This window comes from Lissotriton helveticus, chromosome 5_1, assembly GCF_964261635.1.
Source record: "Lissotriton helveticus chromosome 5_1, aLisHel1.1, whole genome shotgun sequence".
In the NCBI taxonomy this organism is placed as follows: domain Eukaryota; kingdom Metazoa; phylum Chordata; class Amphibia; order Caudata; family Salamandridae; genus Lissotriton; species Lissotriton helveticus.
In genome coordinates, this window is record NC_136065.1 from 1200076268 (window position 1) to 1200101916 (window position 25649).

At 45.2% G+C, this 25649-nt stretch overlaps 1 protein-coding gene across 1 annotated transcript in view; it reads right to left on the reverse strand.

Moving 5' to 3' along the window:
• The window catches only part of FAM204A (family with sequence similarity 204 member A), a 380149-nt gene that overhangs the window by 319746 nt on the left and 34754 nt on the right, over positions 1-25649 (reverse strand). The window contains exon 2 of the mRNA XM_078641197.1: positions 23488-23587. Within this exon, the coding sequence (XP_078497323.1) occupies positions 23488-23587 (100 nt within the window). The remainder of the gene's footprint in view (positions 1-23487; positions 23588-25649) is intronic.

Here is a 25649-nt window from a genome sequence, read left to right on the forward strand (position 1 = left end):
TTGAAATTGATTCTTTCCCTGACTGGAAGCCAGTGAAGGCTTCTTAGACCGGGAGTGGCTGGAAGGGGACGGGGAATCTGAAGCAGTGTTCGGGCAGCTCAATTTTGTATGATCTGAAACTTGCGTAGGGTGGTTTGTGGGGCTCCTAGGTAGAGGGTGTTTCCGAAGTCAAGATGGGACAGAATTAGACTGTGAACCATAATCTGTCTTGCCCGGAAAGGCAGGAGGGGTAGGATCTTCCGAAGAAGGCTAAGTAGCCCGAAGCAAGTGGCTGATAGTTTGGCTGCTTAGCAGTTACAGTTAAGGGATTTATCCAACCAGATGCCCAGGCTCTTTATAGTGTCCTTTGGTGTGGGGGAGAGTCAAGGCAGGCGGGCCAGAGTGAATTGATCATGGAGGTGGGGGGGTTGCCTAGGAGCATTAGCTCCATTTTGTCTCTGTTTAATTTAAGACATGAGGAAGTCAACCATTTGGTGACTTCTTCTAAGCAGTCCCTCAGGATATTATGTGCTGTATATGTGTCCACTCCTGTCCGAACCCTCTTGCACAGTATTCTGGGACAATCCAAAATGGCAACCTGAAGTTGCTTCTGACAGCCTCAGCTCCACCCATAACTGACACAGCTGTCTGAACACTTACCACCAAAACTTCAAAGGCGAGCCGCTCTTGTGTTGCCCCTAGAGATCTGTGCTCGCTCTGTGCGCCTGGGCAATCTAATTCTATGTCAGGACTGCCGGCGAAGATTATGCTTATCTTTCTTCATTTATTTGGCTCAGCTGCCTAATCACATATAACAATTCAAACAAAGCAACAGACTTCAAATCATATGAGTCCATGCAAACTTAAAAGTCCTCCAATCAGATAGCTCAAGCTCCCCATAAAATGCTCTTCAAGGAACAACATTTACTCTTTCTTTGCAGCTCAGCAGCCAGATAAGTCCTTTCCTTGAACTGGTTTTATGGATTGTTTTTGTGCATGTTCATTTTCTCACTTTTATAACGAACCAATTGGTAAAATCACTGCACTTCTTGTTGGGCTTTGAACCTTTAGTGTGTGGTACTTTCCCCTGAGAGTTTGCAATGTCCCAGCCCTTCATTTCCCAGCTTATTTCCTGTTTTTTGGACGCCGAATTCCATCTGCACTTGCTGGCTGTGTCTGCTTTTGGGCACGCCTTGCCCATGGGTAAAATTGCTCATTTGCTCCTGGGTGGCACTGAGGTTCCAAACGGCAGGGAGTGGGGCCACTCTGCTGCGCCGCCTCAGGGATCTGGCCCACGAGGTGTTGGTGGGTGTCCACCAGTGGTTGCCGCAACCGTGGGGGACACTCGCAATCCACTTAGCCTCTCTCGACTTCGCTATGCGACAGACTGGATGAGAGTGGCGGCCGTTTCCAATACATTACACAAATTCAAATCCTCTATCTAAACCTAGTATAAGCCAATTCCCTTTTATTGCGGGACTATGCAATGAAGCGATGGGTCTCAACTAAAACTATTCTCTCCCTTGGGACAGCAGCCAGTATTTCCAGGGCAAACTGCAGGCCTGGCCTAGTAAGTCCCTACATATTACTAATTGCAAGAGAGTGTCCATTGTCGATCTCCATAGCCAATTTAATAATATGACTGGGCCCTGATCAGCCATGGCAGGTGCCGGGGAGGGAAGAATTTCTGGGAATAGGCAGGAGCAATTCCCCATGGATGAAGACATTATTGATACAGTGGATGCTACTCTGCAAAGAGCTATGGGGCACATGCATCATTGTAAATTGCATTCGCAAATGGTGCAAATTGCAAAATTCGGCCGTTTGCGAATGCAATTTCAATTTTTGGGATGCATCACCATTTTTTAACCTTTCGCAATTTAAGAAATCGCAAAATTGCGATTTCTTAAATTGCGATTGCATTTAAGGAATCTCAAATGGAGATTCCTTAAATGCAATGCATAAAACTTAAAAAATTTGCGAATTCGCAAATAAGGGGAGCAAATTACCATGAAGTTGACCTTCATGGTAATTTGCGAAAGTTTTGAAAAATGCTCTAAAGTGCATTTTTCAAAGTTCCATTTTACACACACACATGCCCTTGGGGCATGTGTGTGTGCAAAATGTACTTATACGCAGATTTCAGGGGTGCTGCACCCTTGTAATTGCATTCTCAATTTGCGATTCTCTAATGGAGAATCGCAAATTAAGAATGTCTTCCCATCCATTCCTATGGGCCTCTAGGCCCATAAGAATTGATGGAGAGGTATTCCTTAATTGCGATTCTCAATTAGAGAATCGCAATTAAGGAATTTTAAGAAATCACAATTTTTTTTAGCAATTTCTTGATGCATTGCAATTTGCAATTCCTTAATTGCGATTCCTTATTTTTCGCAATTAAGGAATCGCAAAAAGCAATATTGATGCATGTGCCCCTATGTCCCTTGCCCTGCATACAGTTGAGCATAAAGATCTTACTAGTGGCTGCTCAGTGCAGGATGTACCCCCCACTGGGGAAAGCTACGGTCCCTTGGAGGTTATTAGAACCTCAGGAGGCTGCTAGGTACCTCAGGTGGGCAAGTCTTCGGGCAAAGCTAAGGCTAAGACCTCATGATCGCCTCTCTGGACGTTTTAGGCCCTTTGACTAAGATACTGATACAGATGAGGAGCCAAGGATACTTGCAAAGTAATACTCCAAGGGTTTCAGCGGGCTGGGCAAAGAGAGCAATCTGTTTCCCTTAGATTCAAATTGCGCTCTCTCGTCTGAAAGATGATGTTCCCTCATCCTAAAGATTGATCCCAACCTGGGGTAGGGTGACCAGACGTCCCCGTTTTCCCAGGACGGTCCCCGTTTTTGGAGAAATGTCCCCGTGTCCCGACACTTTTCTCCAAGTGACTCAAATGTCCCCGTTTTCAATCAGTGTCCCAGTTAAACACAGAAATGTCCCTGTTTTTCATTGTTCCGGTTGAGTATGCGCCCGCATGCTCTCTTTGCACTGGCGTTTGCTAGCCTGTGATGTTTTATTGATTTTTGGCAAATATATGCTATAGTCCTTAAAAGTGTAAATGTAATAAGAAGTACCAATGCTGCTGTGTAAAGGAGAGTGGTGCCAATAAAAGACCTCGGATTTGTTTTCTGTAATGCTTCATCTCGGTCTGTGGAGGGAGCGGTCATTGTAGTCCCTTTTCCATGTCTATGACAGCTGTCAAATAATCCTACTTTTATGTCGATGGTTACTGCAAACAGTTGTCCTACTTCTATGTCTATGACCTGTCCCCGTTTTTTATTTTGAGAATCTGGTCACCCTAACCTGGGGGAAATTGGCCACCTCTGAGTCTGGAGCGGTGGTGGGCAGGGGCCTCTTTGGGGATCCGTTAAGGAGTTAAGTAAATTGCTACACCATTCTCCTCTTTAGACACGGCCCAACAGTTTATTAAGTAGGTCTTTAATAAGTGCCTTTTGGGGAGGGGAGCTAGCAATGGAAGGGGGCACTCTTCTGGCTGCTCCTTTTCAGAGATTTCAGAGATTCCTAAACGGCCACCAGTACCATGACCTAAATTGGTTAGGTGGCTACATCCCAACCTGAGGCAAGGGTTGTGGCGGCAGAGGCGGTTTTTGAGAAGTCACCAAAGCCCCAGGTAGGCATCAGGTAAGGAGTACCCGTTTCTCCCCAAACAAAAGTGGGAGGGCAACTGCATCTATTTCTTCAATCTTGGCAGTTGATGAATGGGTGTTGCAAACTGTGTTGGGGTTCCGGATAGAGTTCTTTGGGGCTCTCGTTCATGTCAGAAGACCCTCCTCTATGGTTCCCTCAGAGGCAAACATTTGCTTGATTTCTCAGGAAGTGAGTTCCCTCTTGGACAAAGGGGCGATTGTGCCTGCGACCTTGCAACCCAATGTTTCCTCAGCAATCTTTTCTTGGTTCAAAAGAAAGACAAAGGGATGAGGCCAGTTATAAACTTGCGGGAATTCAACCAAAGGCTGGTTTACCATCACTTCAAGATGGAGGGTCTCCGTCTTCTATGAGGCATTCTTTTTCTGCATGACTGGATAGTGAGTCTAGACCTCAAGGACACTTACACCACCATCCTGATCTTCTCTAAACTCTGCAGATTTCTTCAGTTCTTGGGATCACCAGGTCTATGAGTTTGTAGTACTGCCTTTTGGACTATCCTCCGCTCCGTGGTGCTTCTCCAAGGTCATGCGCCCAGCGGTGGAGCTTTCACATTCCACAGGCGTCAGGCTGATCATCTATCTCAACGAAATCCTGATCCTATAGCAACTGGACTATCAACGATCAAAAATAGGAATTTTTGCCCTCAAAATATATGTGTTTCCTAGGCCTCACCACAGATTCAGTTCAGCAAGTCCTGCATCTTCCTCACAAGAGACTGTTACCAATCAGAAAGGAGTTAAGACCCATAACAGAGAAAGAGAGTACATCTCTCTTCGGTACTTTGCTCGGATAGTAGGGCTAGTGGCATGCCAAGCCAAGCAATCTTTCCAGGCCTGTTGTACTACAGGGCTCTTCAGAGACTCAAGGGGGGGGGGTCATCTGAGGAAGGGAACGTATACTGCTGCCCTGGTTTGGACGAGGCCAAAACAGAAATGCAATGGTGGCTGAACCACATGATGGCCTGGAACGCAAGGACCATCTTCGAGCCAGTTCCAGAAGTGGTCATCGAATCAGACGCCAGTCCCTTAGGCTGGGGTGCATATTTCAGAAGGTCACCACAGGCGGCCCGTAGTCAGAGCAGGAGCGAGGGTTGCTTATTGTACAAAGCTGACTCTGAATATACTATACCAAAGTAAGGTATATGGTGCACAGAGTCCAGTGGATCCTAAGAGGTATAGCAGAGGCTAAATTAGATAATCACTAATAGCTGTCTTTGTGGTAGTGTGGTCGAGCAGTTAGGCTTATCAGAGGGTCAGTTAAGCATTTAATGCATTCACTCAGGCAGGAACTGATGGGCCACACTCAGAGACTGAATCCAGACCAATTAGGTAAGTATAAAAAAAGATATACTTGTTTTATTTCAAGAACCAAGCAGAACTTTGCACAGGTAGGTAAAATATATTTTCAAATGCAAGACTTACACAGAAATGCAATTGCAGATGGAATTGGAATCGTCACAGGTTTGTATTTGCTTTAAAAACAGTTCAGAATGCTTGAAAATACTTTGGATTACTTTTGCTTTACTTTTTTGTTACATCGACTACTTGAGGTGATTTGCCTAGATATCACACTATGGGTCCTACAATACAAAGGTAAGTAAGACAATTTACTGTTCAAAGTACAGTTACTTTTGCTACATACAAGAAAAACAGGAAAATAAAATCCTGAGGAAAAACCACAACATGGGTTCCTATGGAGAAAAATAATGTTATTGGTTTGCAGGCAAGTAAACGACTTACAAGGCTGGGTGTCTGGGGTTTAAACCAAGGCTCCCCAAGGGCCCAGAAGGCACAAAAGTTGCACCACCAGCGGCACTAGGGTGGACGGTGCAGAGGCCCAATGTTAGCCAATAAGGTTAGGGGGCTGTCGGCTAGGGGCGACTTACGAGCATGCCAATCAGTTGTGGGAGCAATGCTCCTGGGGTTAGGATCAGCACTTCAGGGGCCAACAATCAGCATAGGAGCTGCACCACCAACAGCACGGGGCGGCTGGATGCAGGGCGCCATGAAGACTTCGGGAGCCCTGTTGTTTCCAATGGAGATCTCAGGTATGGAATAAAGGCTGCAGGCTCGGGTATGGAGGTTTTCTGAGGGCGACCACCGGCAAGAGAGGTAAGTTGGGGTGATGGGAGATGCTTAGACACCGTCGGTTGGGCCACCCAAGGCCATGGGTCGTCGGGTGCAGGGGTGTCTTTCTTACCAACTCAAGTCGTGGTCGGGGGACCCCTCAGATTGAGGCTGCAGACTTCGGGTAGAAGTTCGAAACAGGTTGGGGATCACCGGATCCCAGGTCAGGATCACTGAGAAGACCTTCTCCAGGTGCTGGGCCACTCGAACTCGGGCCGTGGGTGTCGGGTGCAGAGTGGTGCAGAACCACGGATTCAGTTGGATCCGGGGTCTGTGTTTGGCTGGAGCAAATCAGCTGCTCACGGGAGACAGAGTCTGTTTGGTGAAGGCAGGGCAGGTCCTCTGGGATCTGGATGGCTGCTGGCTGCTGGACACGCCGGGGGTTAGCTGGAAGCGGGTCGAAGTCGAGACAGGCCAGTAGGACTGTGGCCAAAGCAGTTGTCCTCTTCTTCCTCGCTCAGCGTGGCTCTTAGGTAATTCTTCTTTCTTCTTCTTCAGTCTGAGGAGGCAAGGTTCAAGGTAGCCCCTAAATACTAAATTGAGGGGCGCTAATGGGTGTACCAATAGATCCCTTCCTTGGGGCAAGTATACCCCCTATTATGCCACCCTCCAGTGGGAGGGGCATGAGCCTCTCTCTGATTGGCTGTGTCCCCTCATCTTCAAGATGGAGGGGACTGAGATGTGTGCTTCACCTCGCCTCCCCCACCTGAGAGGGGGAGGGCATGGGGTTGGCACACCTCTTTTCCCGACTTGGTTTTCCTGCCGATTCTCCTGCACAAAGAAGGGGTCTGAACAGGTGGGAGCCAGTTGCTGGGGGCAGCAAAATGCAGGGCCAGCTAACAAAGGCGGCAGGCCTTTGAAGCTTCCTCTTCGTGGACCCAGCCCATACTGGGGGAGGAGGCATGAAACCTCTGCCCAGAATGGGCTTTGTTTCTGGACCCAGAGAGCGGAGGCACTCCACCCCGGGGTCCAGAAACCGGTCAGGTAGTGGCAAATGGCGGGTAGCCATTCAGGAACCACACCAGGGCTGGTCGTTATTCAGGGGGCATCTCTAAGATGCGCTTTGGGTGCATTTTACATTAAATCAGCGTGGGTTTAAAATGTGCTGAGAAGTTGGCTACCAAACTTCCCAGGTTTCAGTAAAGCCATTATGAAGCTGTGGAGTTTGCTATTACCAACTTCCAGACCATATACTCTCTATGGCTCTACTGCACTTACAATGAGAAGAATGGACGTAGCTGCTGAAGGGGTACAGTGCTCATGCAACTGTACCCTCACGTGTGGTTTAGTGCACCCTGCTAGAGGGGTGGCTTACCTATGCCACAGGGAGTAGATTGAAGGAATGCACACAGGGATGTGTGCCATATTGGCTCTTTACTTTTCTCTGCACCAAAACACGCAGCCTTCAATGGGAGTGTTTCGGTGTTAGGGGGCAGGTTTTCTAAGGGTGGTACAATAGGTGCTGCAGCCCTTAGAGGCCTTGCCTGGTCACACTGCCCTTGGTACCCATACTACATTTTACAAGGGGCTTACCTGGGGCCTGAGATGTGCCAGTTTGGGGTAAAAAGTTACCGTTTTGGGAAAGACGCAGGCCATAGGAACCTGATTGGCAGGGACCCAGGGCACACTCAGTCAAACAGCATCAAAAAGTGAGGGGAATTACTGCAAAAGAAACCCACTTTCCCACACAGATGAACTGCTTGGAACTGCTCTCAGGGTCCTTAGCAGTGCAATCTCTCACGAGAGACAAGATGCCGTGCTCCATCCTCCTGAAGGTGTACACTGTGTTGGCGGTTTGCTACATAAATCATATAGGCAGAGGAGATCAAGGGCTTTGTCAGAGCTGGTGAATAGCTTCTCGCATTTTTGCTTGAAAAGAAGGATTGCGGTCTAGGTGGAAAACCTCCCCAGTAAGTTGAACCGCACTGCAGACTGGTACTCCCACCAACTGATTTAAGCGCTTGGATGTTGGACTGGTTTATCAGGTTGATAATGACCAAATGGGTCCAGGGCCGGACTGGGAATCCAAAGCAGCCCTGGTTACTTTTCTTGGATGCCTCCTGCCCCTCCTGGATCGCAAGCGTGAAGCACTGTTGCTTAACAAAACCAGAGCCCAGACCAGCTGCTTTTGTTACTGGGGGCCAATATTGCAGCATCGCTGCAAATCCGGCCCCCAGTGACAAAAGCGTCCCACCGTTCCAAAACAGGCCCTCACCGTTCTGGTCTCCCGGGCAAACATCCGATGCCAGCTACGGCCAGTCCGACTCAGAATGGGGCCCATGCAAAGTGGATAATTTTAATTACACTAGCAGCTTCCTCGCCTTTTCAGCTGGAGGCTGGATCCCTTGGCCATAGTAATGGACACCTTCCAACAGGACTGGAGACGGGTACGGTGATACACCTTCACGCCATTTTCCATGATCACCAGAGTAATAGTGCAGATTCCCTGACAGAAGGAGTCCTTGGTTCTGGTCACTCCGATGTGGTGGTCACAAGCTTTGTTTCCAGATGTTCTGGAAATTTCTATGGATTTTCCAATCTGACTTCCCCAGAAACCGTCCATGTTGGCGGATTCTGATGGCAACTTTCTTCAATCAATCAATCAAGTAGTATTTATAGAGCACAGCTTGTCACTCACAAGGGTATCCAGGCGCTTGCTGCAGGTCTCATTCGAAGAGCCAGGTCGAGCCCCTTCATGAAGTCAATCAGAGAGGTCGCAGTGTGGAGGGTGTTTCAGGTTTTGCCGCCGAGACAGGATAAGGAGCGTCCTCCGGTGTAGCAGTGGCGTATGCGAGGGATCTGTGTGAGTGCGAGGTGGGAGGAGCAGAGGTTTCGGGGGGGATGGTGGAAGTGTATCCAGTGGTTCAAGTAGGCAGGTTCTTGGTCGTGGAGGGCTTTGTAGGTGTGGGTCTTGATATAGCATGTTTTCTGGACCGGGAGTCAGTGGACATCAGGGCCGGACTGGGAACCAAAACCGGCCCTGGCAAAGTGCTCGGCCGGCCCCCCCTCGGGGGGCCGAGCGCTTTGCCAGGGCCGCTTTTCGGCCGATTTTGTTACAGGGCCGATTTTGCAGCTATGCTGCAAAAACGGCTCTGTAACAAAAACGGCCCCCAGGGCCCAAAACCGGCCCCCACCCTTGCGGCCGACCGGGGGATTGCCCGGTGCACACAACGGCCAGTCCGGGCCTGGTGGACATCTTTCAGGTGCTGGGTGATGTGGGTTCTCTTGAGGATCAGTCTGGAGGCTGCATTCTGGATCATCTGGAGACTTTACATGAGTTCTGTGGTGCTGCCTGCATAGAGTGCATTGCTATAGTTCAATCGGCTGGTGATGAGGAAATGTGTTACTGCCTTCCCGGTGCTGGTGCAGAGCCACTTGAAAATCTTGTCTGTGTTAAGTTTTAGGCAGTTGTTCTTCATCCATGCCGAGATGTCCTTCAAGCAGTTGTGGAACTTGGTGTTCGTGGCAGAGGGGTTGGCAGAGAGAGAGAAGACGAGCTATGTGTCATTGGTGTGGGAGATGATGATGTGCGATCTGACGATGTCTGCGAGTTAATTCATGTAGATGTTAAAGAGTGTTGGGATGAGCCTTGAGGAATGCCACAGATGTTGTGCTTGGCTTGCGATGTGAAGAGAGGGATGCAGACTTTTTGGGTGCATCCTCAGAGAAAGATGCCTTCCATTTGAGTGCATCGTTTGTTATATCAATCTTATGTAAGAGATCAACGAGTGTGTGGTGGGAGACCGTGTCGAAGGAGACAGAGAGGTCAAGCAGGATCAGGGCGAATGATTCTCCTGTGTCGAGTAGGCTGCGGATGCCATCTGTTGCGGCGGTCAGAGCTGTCTCGGTGCTGTGTTTGGTTCTGAATCCTGATTAGGAGGGATCTAGGAAGTTGTTTCTTTCTAGATGTTCAGTGAGTTGTAGGTTGATGGCCTTCTCCAGTAGTTTGGCGAGGAATGGGAGTAGCGAGATGGGGCGTAGTTCCAGAGTTTGTTGGGGTCAGTCAAGGGTTTCTTGAGGAGTGGGTCTAATCTTGGCATGTTTTCAGGCGTTGGGAAAGGTGGCCATGGTTAGCGAGGGTTTGATGACGGTGGTGAGTTGGCGACTTATCTGGTCTCTTCCGATGTTGAAAAGTCAGTGGGGATAGGGGTCTGTTGGTGCTACCAAGTGGACGGAGTTCAAAAGAGTGCTTGTGTTCGGTGCACAGAGCCGTTTCCAAGCGTTGAGCGGATGGTCGGCAGTGGTGGTCGATCCAAGGCTGCGGAGCTTGGAGGATTGAGGATCGAAGTTCTAATAGACGGTTGCTATCTTCTTGTAGAAATGGTCAGCGAGGGCGTCGCAGAGTTCTTGTGAGGGGATTGAGTTTCAGTGGTGAACTCTCTGACGATGGTGAAGAGTTCCTTGGTTTGGTTGGCACCGGTGTTGATCTGGTGGGTCAGGGGCTTTTTGCCGCTTTGATCTGTCTATGGTAGTCGTTCAGGGCTGATTCGAAGGTGGCTCTGTCAGTGTGGTTCTTGCTAGTTGTGATTGTGGTGATGAATGGGTCACTCAGATAAGCTTGGGCGCATTCCACATCCAAACAGTATGGCTGGGTTTGGCAAAGATATTCCAGTAGGTGTGTGGGAAGGAATCTGGATCCTGTGGTAGTGCATATTCTGAATTTTTTGTTTCAGACCTTGCCCAGTGGGGCCTGGCTTATCATACAAGTAATACAATCAGATCAGCCATTTCAGATGGCCACAAACCGTGGCAGGTTGTCCCTGTGGGTGAACACCCATTGGTGAGTAAGTTAAGAGGGGTGTGCCTCTCTAATCCTTCACTGTGCCACATGGGACATCAATGTGGTACTTTGGTTGCTGGAGTTCTAGCAAGACAATGCTTACCTATCTCGGAAGGAACTAATAGGTAAGTTAATGATGTTTTTTATGTTTCATCTCTTTTAAAAAGGTATCTGACATGAAAACCTTGGAACATTCTTCTGGGATTTTGACACCAGACGGTGTAAGGTTCTGTAATTCTCGAGTCTGACTCCATTTTGTTCATTTTGTTCTGTGCCACCATTTTGTGTTGCCCTCACATAGGCCTGTAAAGGTAACCTGGCGAACGAAGTGGCCTGGCCTTCTTAGCTCATGTATACATTAACTAGGTTTCTTTTTGACTCTGAAATGAACTGTAAGAAACTGACCTCTTTACCTGAAACTGACCTCGCAAAGCCAATTTCCCTGATCGATCGTTATCTGAGATTGCCAATCAATGTTCAGGACATCGTTAACTTTTTAGTTTCCTTGCACATGCTTTATCTTGTTCAGCATCTGTTACTGTTTCTTTTTTTATGTTTCTTCATTACATGGGTTATGCTTTCAATTATAGGTTTGTCCGGCTAGTAGAGATTGAATTTGGGACATTCCTAATAATTAACTTTTGGGTTGGGATACTGTAAATTGAGTTTTTTGCTATGTGATACTTTGTGTGAAAATGTATCTTATTGGTTAGAATTTTGTGCAGTGGGTGTACATTTAAAAAGTGAATATTGGATATAAAAGGAGACGTCTCGCCTTAGTAAAATGAGCAGTCTCCTGAGAATTTACACCGTATTTCTAGGATCACTGTTACTAGCTGCAGCTAATAAACTTGGTCTCTGACGCCACCCAGAAGTATTCCGTGTCTTTGAATACCAAGACAGGTGAACTCGAAGATCTTAGGCGTGCCCCTGACGCCGCTGGGTTAAACCCCGGTTCTTCAACTGGCGCCCAACGTCGGGTGACTTCAGCGGTACTGGTCCAAGCCCGAAGATTGTGAGGAGCCCCGTGAGGAAATTCTGGAGGACGGCCGCCACTTCATTGACCCCTGCGTGTCGACGTGGACTGAAGGTTTTTTCTGCGAGGCTTCCCCTTTCCGACGGCTGCGAAGGACTGCTGCCCTGACTGTCGCCCTGTCTTGGACCCTCTTGTGATGATTTGTAAGGCGAGACGTTAGACGGTCTTCTGGTGGCGTGACAGACATTTTGGTTAAGTATAAGTGGGTCGCTCCCACGACTTTGTTTTGTTTCTTGGTTTTGATTCGGCCATTGCAATAGTCGAAGCCGAGGGGTTCGTATATTTACGAGTGTATCATTTTTGATAACCCCTTGAAGTTTGAAGCAAGACTAGCGAGCTAAAGATGCCTGGTTTTGGCAAAATTAGGAAATGGTTTTGTTGTAGTTGTAATAAGGATTCCAGATTGGAGGACTCGTGTCCGATACCTCCGGTTGGAATTCCAACCTATGAGCTCTATTCAAAGCATGGTGTGGGTCCCATTACCTATAATGAAGTATGGGTCCGTTATACAAGGAAAGATGGTGTTTTACGATGGCCCCCAACATGGTAGTTTTGAATCAGATGTTTTAGATAACCTAGAAGTTGTGCTATTTAAGAAGAAAGCCCGGCCGGCGATGTTTGACTCTTTCCGCCTTTGGCGTAAGGAAGCCAAACAGCGAGAAATTAAGCAAGCTAAGAGAGATAGGAAGGAAAGGAATATGTCAGTAATGCAAGCTGCTAGGCAGTTTAAGGAAAATGAAGAAGATCGTGCGATTGAAGTGTTAGATAGACAACATTGTATGGCTATTGACAAATGTTACCCGGCTTTGCCACCTCCCCTTTCAGATGTGACTGAAGACCCTGAAAAGGATCCTTTGATGTCACATTTACTGAGATTAGCACCCCCTTATGTGCAGGGTGCTACTGCACCTCTGTTACCTCCAGTTGTTGCACCCCTTGTTGTCGTTCAACCCCCTGTTGTTGTTCCACCACCTGTTGCTTCACAGGTGGTTCTTCCTTCCGCGGCGCAGCCCGCTCCAGGGCCGCCAGCTTTGTCACCAGCCTTGCCTCAAACTCCTTTTCCTTACACTCCTTTATCTTCGACTTCTCTTATTTCTGTCCCTACGTCTCTCTTGCCTCAAAACACTTTGTCTCCTGTCCTCATGTCAACTTCTCCTTCTGCTCGGCAACGAATGACTGAGACTGTCACTAGTCTTTTGTCTCCTTTCTGTGGGTCACTAAATATGACCCCTGTTTCTGAACGTAAGCAGAGACGTAGTCAGCTTCCTGGTCCCGAAGAGCGGGCAGTGTTAGATCTCCTTGCTCGTAGATGGGTTTCGAATGCCTCCAAGTACGGTCCACAAGTGGTTATGGATATCTTCCTACAGTGGGAGGCACCAAAACAAAGGTATGTTTTTGATGTCATGTGTACCTTCCTTCGTCAGGAGTGGGAAGATAATGAGTTGGGTTCAATTCCATTGGAATTGATTAATGTTCAGTCTGAATTTGCTGAAGGAACGATAGTGGGTTCCGATGTTGAGGAAGCGGTAGAGACACTACTCACTTTTAGGTCTAGACTTCCACCTCAGTCATTGTTCGAACCTGACCCTTCTGTTAGGAGAAAAGTGAAGCAGTATCCTATGAGAGAGGTTCCCCCTGTATGGGGAGAAGAGGTTTTGGCTGATGCCGCTCATGGTATTGCGGCTGCACCGGCTCATTTTCAGCGAGTGTGGGTGCATGTCCCTTGGAAGAGAGCTGAGGTCCTGGCTCTTAAGCAGACCTTGCCTGACCCCCGTAAAAATCTTGCCGGTTATTACAAGGAATTGTCTCAGACAGTTGATGCATGTGTTATGAATTTAGCTGACATAGACATGTTGATGGGTAATGTAGTTCCTCAACCCTTGTGGGCGAAGATCTGTCACGAGGATCACGCACCAGAATTAGGAGATACATGGGTTAATATTACTGCTGCAGATGGTCGGCAGGTAGGAGGTGCCAAACCTGAACCCTTAGTTGCAGAACTACCTGGTAGAATTATTAATTTAATGAAAACTATGATGCCTCCTTCGCGGGTGAATTGGGACAAGTTAGCAGCATGCAAACAAAAGAAAGATGAGAATGTGTCTGATTTCTTCACTAGGTTTGAGGAAACATTCATTGATCATAGTGGTCAGGACGGATGTATGACATTACAACGCATGCATTTACATCGCATGCCTTTACAACGTAAGTATTACAACGCAGTCCATTACAACGCATAGTGCTTTGGGGTGCTGGATAGTGAATAGTTTAATTTACTATTCCAACTCCAGTCCCCGTGGACACTAGGGAAGGTTATTGGATAGTAAATTAACCTATTCCCTATCCTAGAGCGCCCCCCCAGAGCAATGCGTTGTAATAGTTTGCGTTGTAATGGTTGCGTTGTAAAGGCTCTGCGATATAAAAGTTGTGTTGTAAGTGTTGTTCACCGGTCAGGACATGAATACAGAAGGTGGTCAGAGGTTGTTTGTAGATAAGTTTGTTTTTAATTTACTTCCTGAACTTTCTAATAAGTTAAAAGATTCTGAAAGTTCATGGGCTGTTTCTTCTTCTGTCCAGATATTGGCTACTGCACAATACTATGAGAATAGAGATAAAGATGAGAAGGATAAAGTAGAGAAGAAGACTAGAGAATTAAAAACGAAAGTTCTTCTGCAGCAGGCTTATCCGCCTCGCCCTAATCAGCGTCAGTTTCAGCAACCCCCACAGTTTCAGAAACTGTTGCAGAAGCCTGAGTGTTTTGCTTCGCGACTCCCGCTAGGCCCTAATCAGTGTGCCTATTGTAAAGAGGAAGGTCACTTCAAGAATAGTTGCCCGATCTTGCTACAGCGTGCGAATAGTAGGTCTGGTCTGAGAGGTCGTGGTGGTTTCCAACAAGTACCTAGGGGTAGGGGACGTGGTACGTTTCCCCAGAATGAACGTTCTTTTTCCCCTCAGAATTCTATAAATTATTTTGACCAACAGAATGTTCCGACCGTCCAGTCCACTCAGTACTACGCTGATGGTTATTATGTTGGAAGTGAGAGTGCTGGTTTTAATGATAGTTAGGACAGCCATGGACAAAGGGAGGGAGTAGTGTCAGTTCCAGTAGACCAGAGTGGACCTTATGTTGAAGTGATTACATCAGGTGTGGCAGAACCTTTTCTTTGGATACTGGTGCAGCAAAGAGTTCTATCATGCACTCTAAACTCCCTGGCGCACCCTTGTCTGGCTTGACTAATGTTTCGGTAAGATTTTCTGGCGCCCCAGTTCGTAACCCGGTTTATTGTCCTTTGCCCCTTTCTATTGGTCCTTGTGAATTGGAGGCTCCCCTTATTCTAACGACTGGCTGTGGCGAGAATTTGTTGGGTTTGGACTTGTTGAAAAGATTGCATGCGACATTACATTGTTCTCCTTTGGGAGTACATCTTACGGTGGGTAAGAAAGTGATTTCCCCGATGTATCTGTCTAAGGACCGCCTTCCACTGGAACTGCGTTCTCTCCCTGATACACTTTGGGCTACAGGTCCAAATGATGTTGGTCTCTTGCAGATTCCACCTTACTTTGTTACCCTTAAGTCGAATGCTAAATTACCTCGCATTCCTCAGTACAAAATTTCCAGTGATGGCGAAAGAGCTCTTTTAGCGATTATCTATGATTTGGTTGAGAAAGGTGTGGTTGAAGAAACGAGAGGCAATGTGTGTAATAGTCCTGTTCTGCCTGTCTGACTCTTCTCAGCCACCTGTGAATCGGTTTGTGATTGACCTTCGAGAGGTCAATAAGATTGTTGTGCCACAGTTTCCTGTTGTCCCAGACATTACTGCTTTATTGACTATGATCACTGCCTCAGCTGCTTGGTTTTCTGTTATTGATCTGAAGAACGCTTTCTTCAGTATTCTGATTGCTGAGGAAAGTAGGGATATTTTTGGCTTCTCTTTAGGAGGCCGCAGTTTCCGGTTTAAACGCGCTCCTCAAGGTTATTGTGAGAGTCCCTCCATTTATAGTCAGGCTTTGAAAACTCAGCTTGATACTTTTGCATTGCCTTCTGGTGCTGATCTTATCCAGTATGTTGATGATCTGTTGGTTGCTGCTGATGATGAGATTTGTAAAGAAGTTACTCTTTCTTTGTTGCGACACCTGTCTGACCTTCATCATAAAGTGTCACCTTTGAAGTTGCAATATTGCCGGCAAGAAGTGACCTACTTAGGTCATCTCTTGTCGAAGGAGGGAAGACGATTGACCCCAGAGCGTATTCAAGCGATTGCTAAAATGACTGTGCCATGCACACAGAGAGAGGTGCGTGCCTTCTTAGGTATCACCTCGTATTGTAGACAGTGGATTCCGAATTTCTCTTTGGTAGCGAAACCTTTGTTGGCACTTACTCTTAAGGACACACCACACCCTCTTCCTTGGTCTGACGAATGTCAGAAGAGTTTTTCGGAATTGCGTGATGCATTGTGTTCTGCTCCGGTGTTGGGTACCCCCGACTATAGTAAACCTTTTACACTTTATGTACACGAGAGAGAAGGTTGTGCGTTGTCAGTGTTGACGCAACAATTTGGAGACAAGCAGCGCCCATGTGCGTATTTTTCTGCCACTTTAGATCCGGTAGCTAGGGCATTGCCTAGTTGTCTAAGAGCTACAGCGGCAGCGGCTGTTTCTATCCAACAGTCTGCTGGTTTGGTATTGGACAATACATTGATTGTGATGGTCCCACATGCAGTGGATACCCTATTGAACAGAACAAAGACTCAACATCTTACCAGTGCACGTTTGTCAGGTTATGAGTTGACGCTTTTGGCTAGTCATGTGCACATCAAGCGGTGCAACACATTGAATCCAGCTACATTGTTGCCAATTTTTGTAGAGACAGATGTTAAGGAACAGCATGACTGTTTTCTCCGGACAGAGGAGGAAACGAAGGGTAGAGTTGATCTGAAAGATACTCCTCTTTCGAATCCTGATGGTACCCTATGGGTAGATGGTTCGTGCTTTAAGCTTCCGAATGGAGAGACGACTGCAGCATATGCTGTCACAACTTTGCACACGATTGTTGAAACAGCACGTATTGCACAGAATTCCGCACAGGCAGCGGAGTTGATAGCATTGACTAGAGCGTGTGTATTGTCAAAAGGAAAGAGAGTGAATGTTTTTACTGATAGCCAATATGCATTTGGCGTGGCTCACAGTTTTGGTTGTTTGTGGAAAGAGAGAGGATTTCTTACTTCCCATGGTACGAAAATTCAGCATGGACAATTAGTGAGTGAACTTCTTGAATCACTTACTTTGCCGACTCAAATTGCGATAGTAAAGTGTAGTGCGCATAAGAAGGTTACGGATGATGTGGGTCGAGGGAATGCGTTTGCAGATGAAGTAGCGAGAGAAACAGCGAAAGATGTGACGAGTCGGATGTATGTTGCAGGTCCTGCCAGATGGGTTGTGGAAGGAGGAATATGTGAAGATACAACAGAAAGTGTGAAGATGATACAGGCAGAAGCTACTGAGAAAGAATTGAGTATGTGGAGAGAGAGTACGGGAATGTTGGATTCAACAGGCTGTTGGGTTGAGTTGTCAGAGCACCGGCGATGGTTGTTGCCGGATGCATATGTGCTCCCGGTGGTTACTATGGCTCATGGGCTGGCTCACATTAGTTCAAAAGGGATATGTAAGTTGTTGGCTCCGGTATGGCAGAATGGTGGAATTCCTAAGTGTGCTGAGAATTTGGTTAAACACTGCATGATTTGCTTGATGCATAATCCTGGAAAGGGAACCCAACTCCAGCGGGTCATTTTGCTCCTCCAACGTATCCGTTTGAGGTGCTGCAGATAGACTACATTCATATGGAAAGATGCAATAACTTGAAGTATGTCCTTGTGGTTGTTTGTGCCTTTTCCAGATGGATAGAGACCTACCCCCTAAAGGATAATACTGCCTTGTCTACAGCCAAGGTTTTGCTCAAAGAATTTGTTCCCAGATATGGTTTGTCGAGGATGGTATGGAGTGATAATGGAAGTGAATTTGTGGGTCAGATTATGAAGAAAGTATGTGCGGGTCTGGGTATTAAACAGAAATTTCACGCTGCAAATCACCCCCAGTCAGCAGGCCTGGTCGAGTGCTATAATGGCACTCTGAAGTTGAAGTTGGCCAAGGTGCAAGCGAGCTCCGGTCTTACATGGCCCGATGCCTTACCATTGGCACTGTTGTCCACGAGAATGACAGTACATTCTCGCGTGGGACTTAGCCCATACAAGATTGTTTTTGGACGCCCGGCGAATGTCTGGGGTGTGCCGAGGCCTAAGAAGTACAGTGATATCGAGTACCCTATGTTGGTTGACTACTTACATGATTTGACTGCTAAATTACGTGTTCTTCACCAACAGGTCCATGACACTTTGCCTTCAGTTTCTGTAGACGCAGGCCACATGATTCAACCTGGCGACTGGATTCTAACCAGGAATTTCCAGAGGTCAAAGAACTTGGAACCAAGATGGACCGGTCCATACCAAGTCCTGTTATCAACTCGGACTGCTATTAAGGTGTTCGGCAAGAAAAACTGTGTACATGGTACCCATTGCAAGAAGATACCTTTGCTCTTACCGTACGATAAGTGGGTCCGGGAAGGTGTTGCCGATTCCGAGAGGGAAAGGGTTCCAAGATTTGTACCTTTTAGCAATGCACATCTGGAATGGACTCAGTCAGAACGTGAGGATAATGAAGTCTTGCAAGAAGCTATGCCGCCGTGTTTGCGAATTGATTCTACGTATCCAGAGGCACTTTTTCAGGATCAAACTGTGCCTGGTAAAGAACGATACAACTTAAGGTCTAAAAAGGACAAATAAAATGTGAATTTTTTTGTGAATTACACTCTTTCAGACAAGAGACTATTTTTCTTTTTCTTTTTTGAGCCACCATTCGGGTTCAGCTGCAGGGTCGCGGTATAAGACTTAAGGGGTGGCCCGCGTATTGACGAAAGGTCTGCAGTTCTAGGGAAGTCTAGGACGCCTGGAAGCACACTTGAGTGAAGAAGGAAAATTGCCGCGAGCAGCACGTTAGAGGATGGAGTCTCTTGTAACTGAAATAGATGTTGAGAGAATAGATCTTAAGACAAGATTTTGTACATTGATATGTAGCAAATGTTTTATAATATTGTGCTTTTTGATGTTTTTAAGTATCACATTAGCTTGTGTGGGTTGGATTGTCTATGTTACACAACAGACCTCTGCACCCACCTCCCAACCTATGCTTTCTTTCACTATTGTTTCTTTGCATCAGTTGTATACGTTGCCTGAACATGAGCAAACAAGGAGATCAGAATTTGTCAACAACTCGTTCATACAGTTGTTGCATCAGCATCAGTTAGTAGTAAATACCACTAATTGTTGGGTTTGTGGTCTTCTGCCTCATACGACAGATAAAGGTATGCCATATTTGGTTTTGCCTTTTTCTTTTAATGGGTCTGTGTGGGCTTTTCAGACCATGTTTATCTATGCAAATTAGGTACGCCCCTCACGTTCCCTTAAAGATAACTCCAGCAATAATGCCTTGATAAGGGGAATAGTAGCTATGATCCGAGATATTGATGCATATAATGCTATCCCTAAGGATGAGGTGCAGGCTTATGTTGGTTGGAACGTGACTGGATATAGTACCAGCTTGACAGAGAAGGAGAGACGAAAAAGGTCTCCCCCTATTTGGATTGTACCCCACCGAGGCCATTTTTGTGTGCAAGGTACTGGTCGGAATCCGAAAGCTCATCTAGGTAAGAGTGTGTGTGCTCAAACCTATGTCTATTCACCCAGACTTCTCCACCGTTTGTGCCAGCTAAAGGCACATATTTTGTTTGTCATGACAGAGCCTACACATGGTTGCCACCTGATTTTTCAGGAACATGTTATGTGGCGTTTTTGCTTCCCCCTACATACACTACTGCTTCAGACTATCATAGAACGAGATATGGTAGAGGTGTCTTCAATCAGGAAGATACTGCAGCACATGAAGTAGGAGATTTCTTCAAGGGCTTCCTGCCCTTTTGGGGTCCTATGAGCAATAGTAGGCATATTCGACAGCTCGTCCGCGTTGTTGAAGCTACTATTAATGAGACAGCAGGTGCTCTTAGTAATGTTACAGCTGAGCTTCAAGCGGACCGCCTTATGACTTTGCAGAATCGTATGGTATTAGACATCATACTTCGAGGAGGAGTACGTAAATTAATTGGATCTAGTTGCTGTGTTTACATACCAGATAATGCCCCTACAGTATACCAAGCCATCTCTAGGTTGCATAGGATCTCTGAGTCTATCCATGTAGACGAAGGAGACTGGTCATTGACGGGATGGTTTTGGGGACTGCAGTCCAAATGGGGATGGAAGATTCTGACATTCCTTGGTATGGTTTTAGCCATCTTTTTCTTTTGTTGTCTTTGCATCCAGTGTGGTCCCGCCATTTGCAGTCTTTGTGCTACTATGTGTGTTCGGAGACCTGTCCCGAGAGAAGTAGAGAATAATAAAATGATGCTACAGCAACACTTTGATGACCTAATGAATATTGATATAGACCTAGATTCAGATTAACAGGAGTCTTAGGTTATTGCCTACGTAATGGCAAAAGGAGGGTCTGAGGTTCTGTAATTCTCGAGTCTGACTCCATTTTGTTCTGTGCCACCATTTTGTGTTGCCCTCACGTAGGCCTGTAAAGGTAACCTGGCGAACGAAGTGGCCTGGCCTTCTTAGCTCATGTATACATTAACTAGGTTTCTTTTTGACTCTGAAATGAACTGTAAGAAACTGACCTCTTTACCTGAAACTGACCTCGCAAAGCCAATTTCCCTGATCGATCTTTATCTGAGATTGCCAATTTATGTTCAGGACATCGTTAACTTTTTAGTTTCCTTGCACATGCTTTATCTTGTTCAGCATGTGTTACTGTTTATTTTTTTATGTTTCATCATTACATGGGTTATGCTTTCAATTATAGGTTTGTCCGGCTAGTAGAGATTGAATTTGGGACATTCCTAATAATTAACTTTTGGGTTGGGATACTGTAAATTGAGTTTTTTGCTATGTGATACTTTGTTTGAAAATGTATCTTATTGGTTAGAATTTTGTGCAGTGGGTGTACATTTATAATGTGAATATTGGATATAAAAGGAGACGTCTCGCCTTAGTAAAATGAGCAGTCTCCTGAGAATTTACACCGTGATGTATTTCTAGGATCACTGTTACTAGCTGCAGCTAATAAACTTGGTCTCTGACGCCATCCAGAAGTATTCCGTGTCTTTGAATCCCAAGACAGGTGAACTTGAAGATCTTAGGCGTGCCCCTCACGCCGCTGGGTTAAACCCCGGATCTTCAGGTGTTACCTTTAGAGTGTTGCGTAGAACCAAGACAGCATTAAGACGGTCCACTATCCATATTTTCCAAACCATCCTAAACTTTGCGTGGTCATAGATATCAGAGCATATGAAACTCTCACTGATGAGGTCAGACCAGCTGGTATGCAACAGTTCCTGATTCGTTAAAGAAACCTTTCAAGGAAGTTTCCCATTATCTCCAGATGGGTCTGTTGGGAGTCAGAGGCTGGCATTGATACCACCTCATCCAGAGTACATTTTGCCAGAGAACATACTGAAGGCAGCCCACCAGTCTTCAGATTCAACATTTAAACAGTTCTATTTTAAACTGGCGGCAGCCATAGCCCCCATGGTGGGGAGAGGGTTTTAGATGAGCATAATCTGAAGCCTCCGGTCCTGACATAGAATGAAACATTTCCTAGCTGTCGTGAAGGAATGTTTCAATTCTATTAAGGAGGTGAAGATTAATTCACCTGATGGAACTTGGGTAACATCCTTCCCACCATTGTTTTTTTTTGGACTTTTAATGTTGGTATGAGTATGTTCTTTTAGTTACATTTTAATATTGCACTGATACAAAAGTGAGTGTTTTTATTTTATTTTTGCAATGCTATTGGGGACTTGATATGACATAACTACTTCGAGAGATGTTAATGATTTTAAGTACCTCAAGATACTGGGTATTTCTAGTCTCATTGCAGGTAATGACCAGAAAAAAGAATTCCAAGGAGTGTTTTAACCTACGTAGGGTTTTCGCACAAATAAAGAGGAAACACTGTTACTTGAAGAGGATTTGATGGGGAGACTGAGCTATATAATTGGTAGACTTTTAAGTTTGCTTGGACTCATGGGATTTGAAGTCCCTTGTTTTTTTGGATTGTTATATGTGGTTAGGCTGTTGAAGAACGAGAAGCATAAACTTTGTCTCCAAGTCAATCACAGAATAGAAACTTTCCTTCACGATTGCTAGGTAATAGGTGACAGTTGCAAATTTCATCCCCACCCCTTTCCTTTCCCAGGAACTGTGTCAATCCCTGTTGACTGTCTTTTTGTGTGGGTAGGCTTTTGATCCCTTTGCTGGGAACTAGAGAAAATACCTTGGCCCAGTAGGGCAGGAAAAAAGGCCTGGAATCTGATTATGAGCTGATACAGGGATGTGAATGACAGTAGTCTCACTCATGCAGCCTCCACACGCTTGTGCTCACAAGTTCAAGTGTAAATAGCCCAGTGCATTTTACCCTAGTTGCACAGCAGTAGCCTTATCGTAAAAGGCAGACTCTAGTGGTTAACATGGTCATACCAATTACCATTAATTCACAGGAAATTAAACTGGCTCACAGTTAAAGTACAAAACCCATAGTCAATTGTCAAAAAATTCTGGGGAACTTAATAGGTGGAACCCAGTTGCTATAAAAACTCTGCCTCATCACAGAGTTCAAATTATGAATGTAAATAACGTCAACTCACTATAACAGAACTAAAGAAAGGGATCAATTCGGAATCTACCTTGCCACTGCTCCCACACAGATCCATAATTGCTTCAAAGTCCAGCAGATGAATTAAACTTATGTGGATGACAGTGCAGATCAAAGCCAGCAGTGGCCTTTACTCCAGAAACCTGCCTCGCCAAAGCAAGAACTAAACAGGAGCAAATACCAGGGAAGCAGCTCTCTTTATGGAAACAATCTGGGAAGGTGGAGCAGCATCCTCAGCATTTTCTCTGGATTCCTGAGGTGGAAGTGAGACACCCCCTAATATTGTGAGTACACAGGCAAAGGCAAGGAACATGGAGCTAATGTACTATATTAATTACTAAACGTCAATGAGCTGAACTAAAAGCCATGGTTCTATTAATGTAGAAGTACAAGGCGCTCATGATGCCCAAGTTGTAAAGGCATGAGGAGATGAAAAAATATGGAAATGATAATCTTCTAAATCAAATGAAATTCTGGCAGACCCTTTGGGGTAGGGCACAGCCCCAAGACAACCTTGTCCTGATAGAATACAATGTACACAACTGAAGCACATAGGCCAGTGTACAGAATTCATCATGGGGTGTTGAGTTGAGACCGAACACTCTGTGAACAGAGTGGATCTTGGATCACTTAAATCTGCTAGACAACAAGGTTGATAGACCCGAATTAGTGGCACTGCTATGATATAGACAGTACAAACCTACAACTAATACAGGCCACAGCAATTATCTAAAAAAGATCAGACAGCAGCGGTTTCCACATAGAGGTAAAAGATGGTGAAAAGTGATTCAAAAGCTGGGTTAATTTGGGATGTCAGTCATTCATATTTATTCACAATGGATTACAAAATCCAAAAGTAGAGTAGTTCCAGTAAACTTGTTCACTTGTATGCATTATATAATTTGACCCATGTTATAAAATTTACTTCTGACTACATAAACAAGAGCGCAAGACTGCACCATTATTGAAAATATTATTCATTTATCACCATAAGAGGATTCAAAGTTATCTAGTTGACTACAAGAAATAAAGCAAAGGATAAAAAATTATCAATCACAAGTTACACACCTGTAACGCCTTTTCTTCGACGTTTCCTTCTCCGACCTCGTACTTGAAAATTTGCTTGGCTTTTAATTTCAATATTTTTCTTCTGTAACTCTTGAAATTTCTGAGAGTGAAGTGAAGAAAAAAGAACTCATAATTATGAAAAATCAAGGCATTCAGCACCACAACACATAGCTGGAGAGCATAATTATAGAGTTGAAGCTCATGTACATTTCGGAGTTTGATGTACGTCTAACTAGAACTTCCATTTACAAAGACTATAACTGCCCTTCTCCTACTAACTTGATCTTCTGAAGTTGATACATTTCAGCTCTACAATAGTACCATCTGACATTAGTGTTTTAAGGCTTGATTTGACATGTTATTGAGAAGGCCTCCCCATACAATCTGCACAGCGCCAACTTATCTTGTAAGCCGAGCTCCTCTATTCTTTAATGTAGCAGAAGGGCTACTTACAAATTTGAACATCCTGTTTAAGAGGAGTTGAGGAGCGGGACAGGTTTTGTTTTCCTTTTTCCAACCACAAAGACTGCAGACCATAGAAGTGGTCGCCACTACCTATTTAAAAGTGTTTTTTTTACATGTATTTCTTTAAGGATTGCTTATGGCAGGCCACGCTCGAATCATTTTATATACAGGTACAGTTATTGGCTTTCACTAATTCTTCTTCAAACATCTCATCAGAAGCCAAGATATTTTCTCAAGTTAATTTCATTTCCTGCTGAACGTTCAACCAGGTTCCTGGGGGAATTTTGACTCAATCAGATCATACATTAAATCACTTAGCCCGGACGTTTATTTTTTTATTTAGTTTCTTCTATAGGATGGAAATGATCTTCAATGATGTCAGAATACTTTACAAAGCATACATGGAAACCCTACATTAATAGCTTAAATTAATGCAGCGGTACAATAAAGCTAAAGTTCATCTGGCAGATAGTTACACCTATTGTGTGCAATATTAAAAGGATCCTCAATTTACAGTTTTGCAGTTACTGCCCCATTTAGCACTAGCTTTGCCAGGGTTCACCTCCTCAATCATAGTCCAATCGAAATCTAGAAGAATGCAGGAAGTCTGGGGTGTGGAATTTAACAAAATACCTACTTGTCCATGGGTCAGGTTGCTTCATAAATGGACTTATATTGTAACAAAATCTACTTGTCCCTTTGGAGCTATGTAGTGTGGCCACAAGTTATGGCAGCAATGTCAGAGCTCTGATATAGACTCTCGATTATGCCAGAGCTCATACCATAGTAGAGTTTGAATACTAGCAATTCCTTTATTTTGCCACCTTTCTGCAGATCTACATACTAGGGCTAGAGGAAGCAGTAAACAATAGTTCCATTGTTGGAATGCCCTTTTGAGTCTGCGCTAAGCTATTAACTTGCATTTTTTATGGGTTTTCATCAGCTCGGCTCTAATATTTTCCCATATAGAGAAAGGCTGGAAAGTAACCCCTGTCTGTCAAGGGCAGTAGTATAGCTTCTTCTAGGGGAAAAAAGTGGTCAGTTGGAAAGTGAACTTGTTACCATTCAACAGATATTCGCATGAGCAAATTTGCTAGTGCTAAAATGCAGTTCACAAATATTTTCTCTGAGTACGATTTCCTGGTCTACTTCTGTAAATTCTTGTGGATTCATGAAAGCCACAAATCTGCACTAACGCAAGGACATATACCATAGGTGCACTTTTGTGACTTTCTTAAAGAATTGGGTCCCTATTTAGCTCTGGCGTCAACCAAGACCTTTTATTTTTATTAAAATCTCTCTCTCTCTCTTGCTTTCTCTCTTGCTCTCTCTCTCTCTCTCTCTCTCTCTCTCTCTCTCTCTTTCTCTCTCTAATGGCTCATTTTACTGAGAGTGACAGCCTTCTGCTCTTTCACAAGGAGCATATTGGCATGCAAAGCAGTTTGGTCCAGTGTCAGGAACTACTGTGGCAATGTGTGTTTTTTTTAGACAAAGAATATTTTTGCCTTTGCCAATGCTTGTTATAATGAGAAGAACCAGGCAGCTCCTACAAGAGTAAGGTTTTACAAAAAACTGTGTCAAAGCATGATGCATTGTCAAAACCAAAAGGCTGACCACCAACGTCATACCTATTGTATTTGCCAATGCTTGTTTATTTTCATGTCTCCTATAATTTTGTTTAAATGGTTAAACTGATT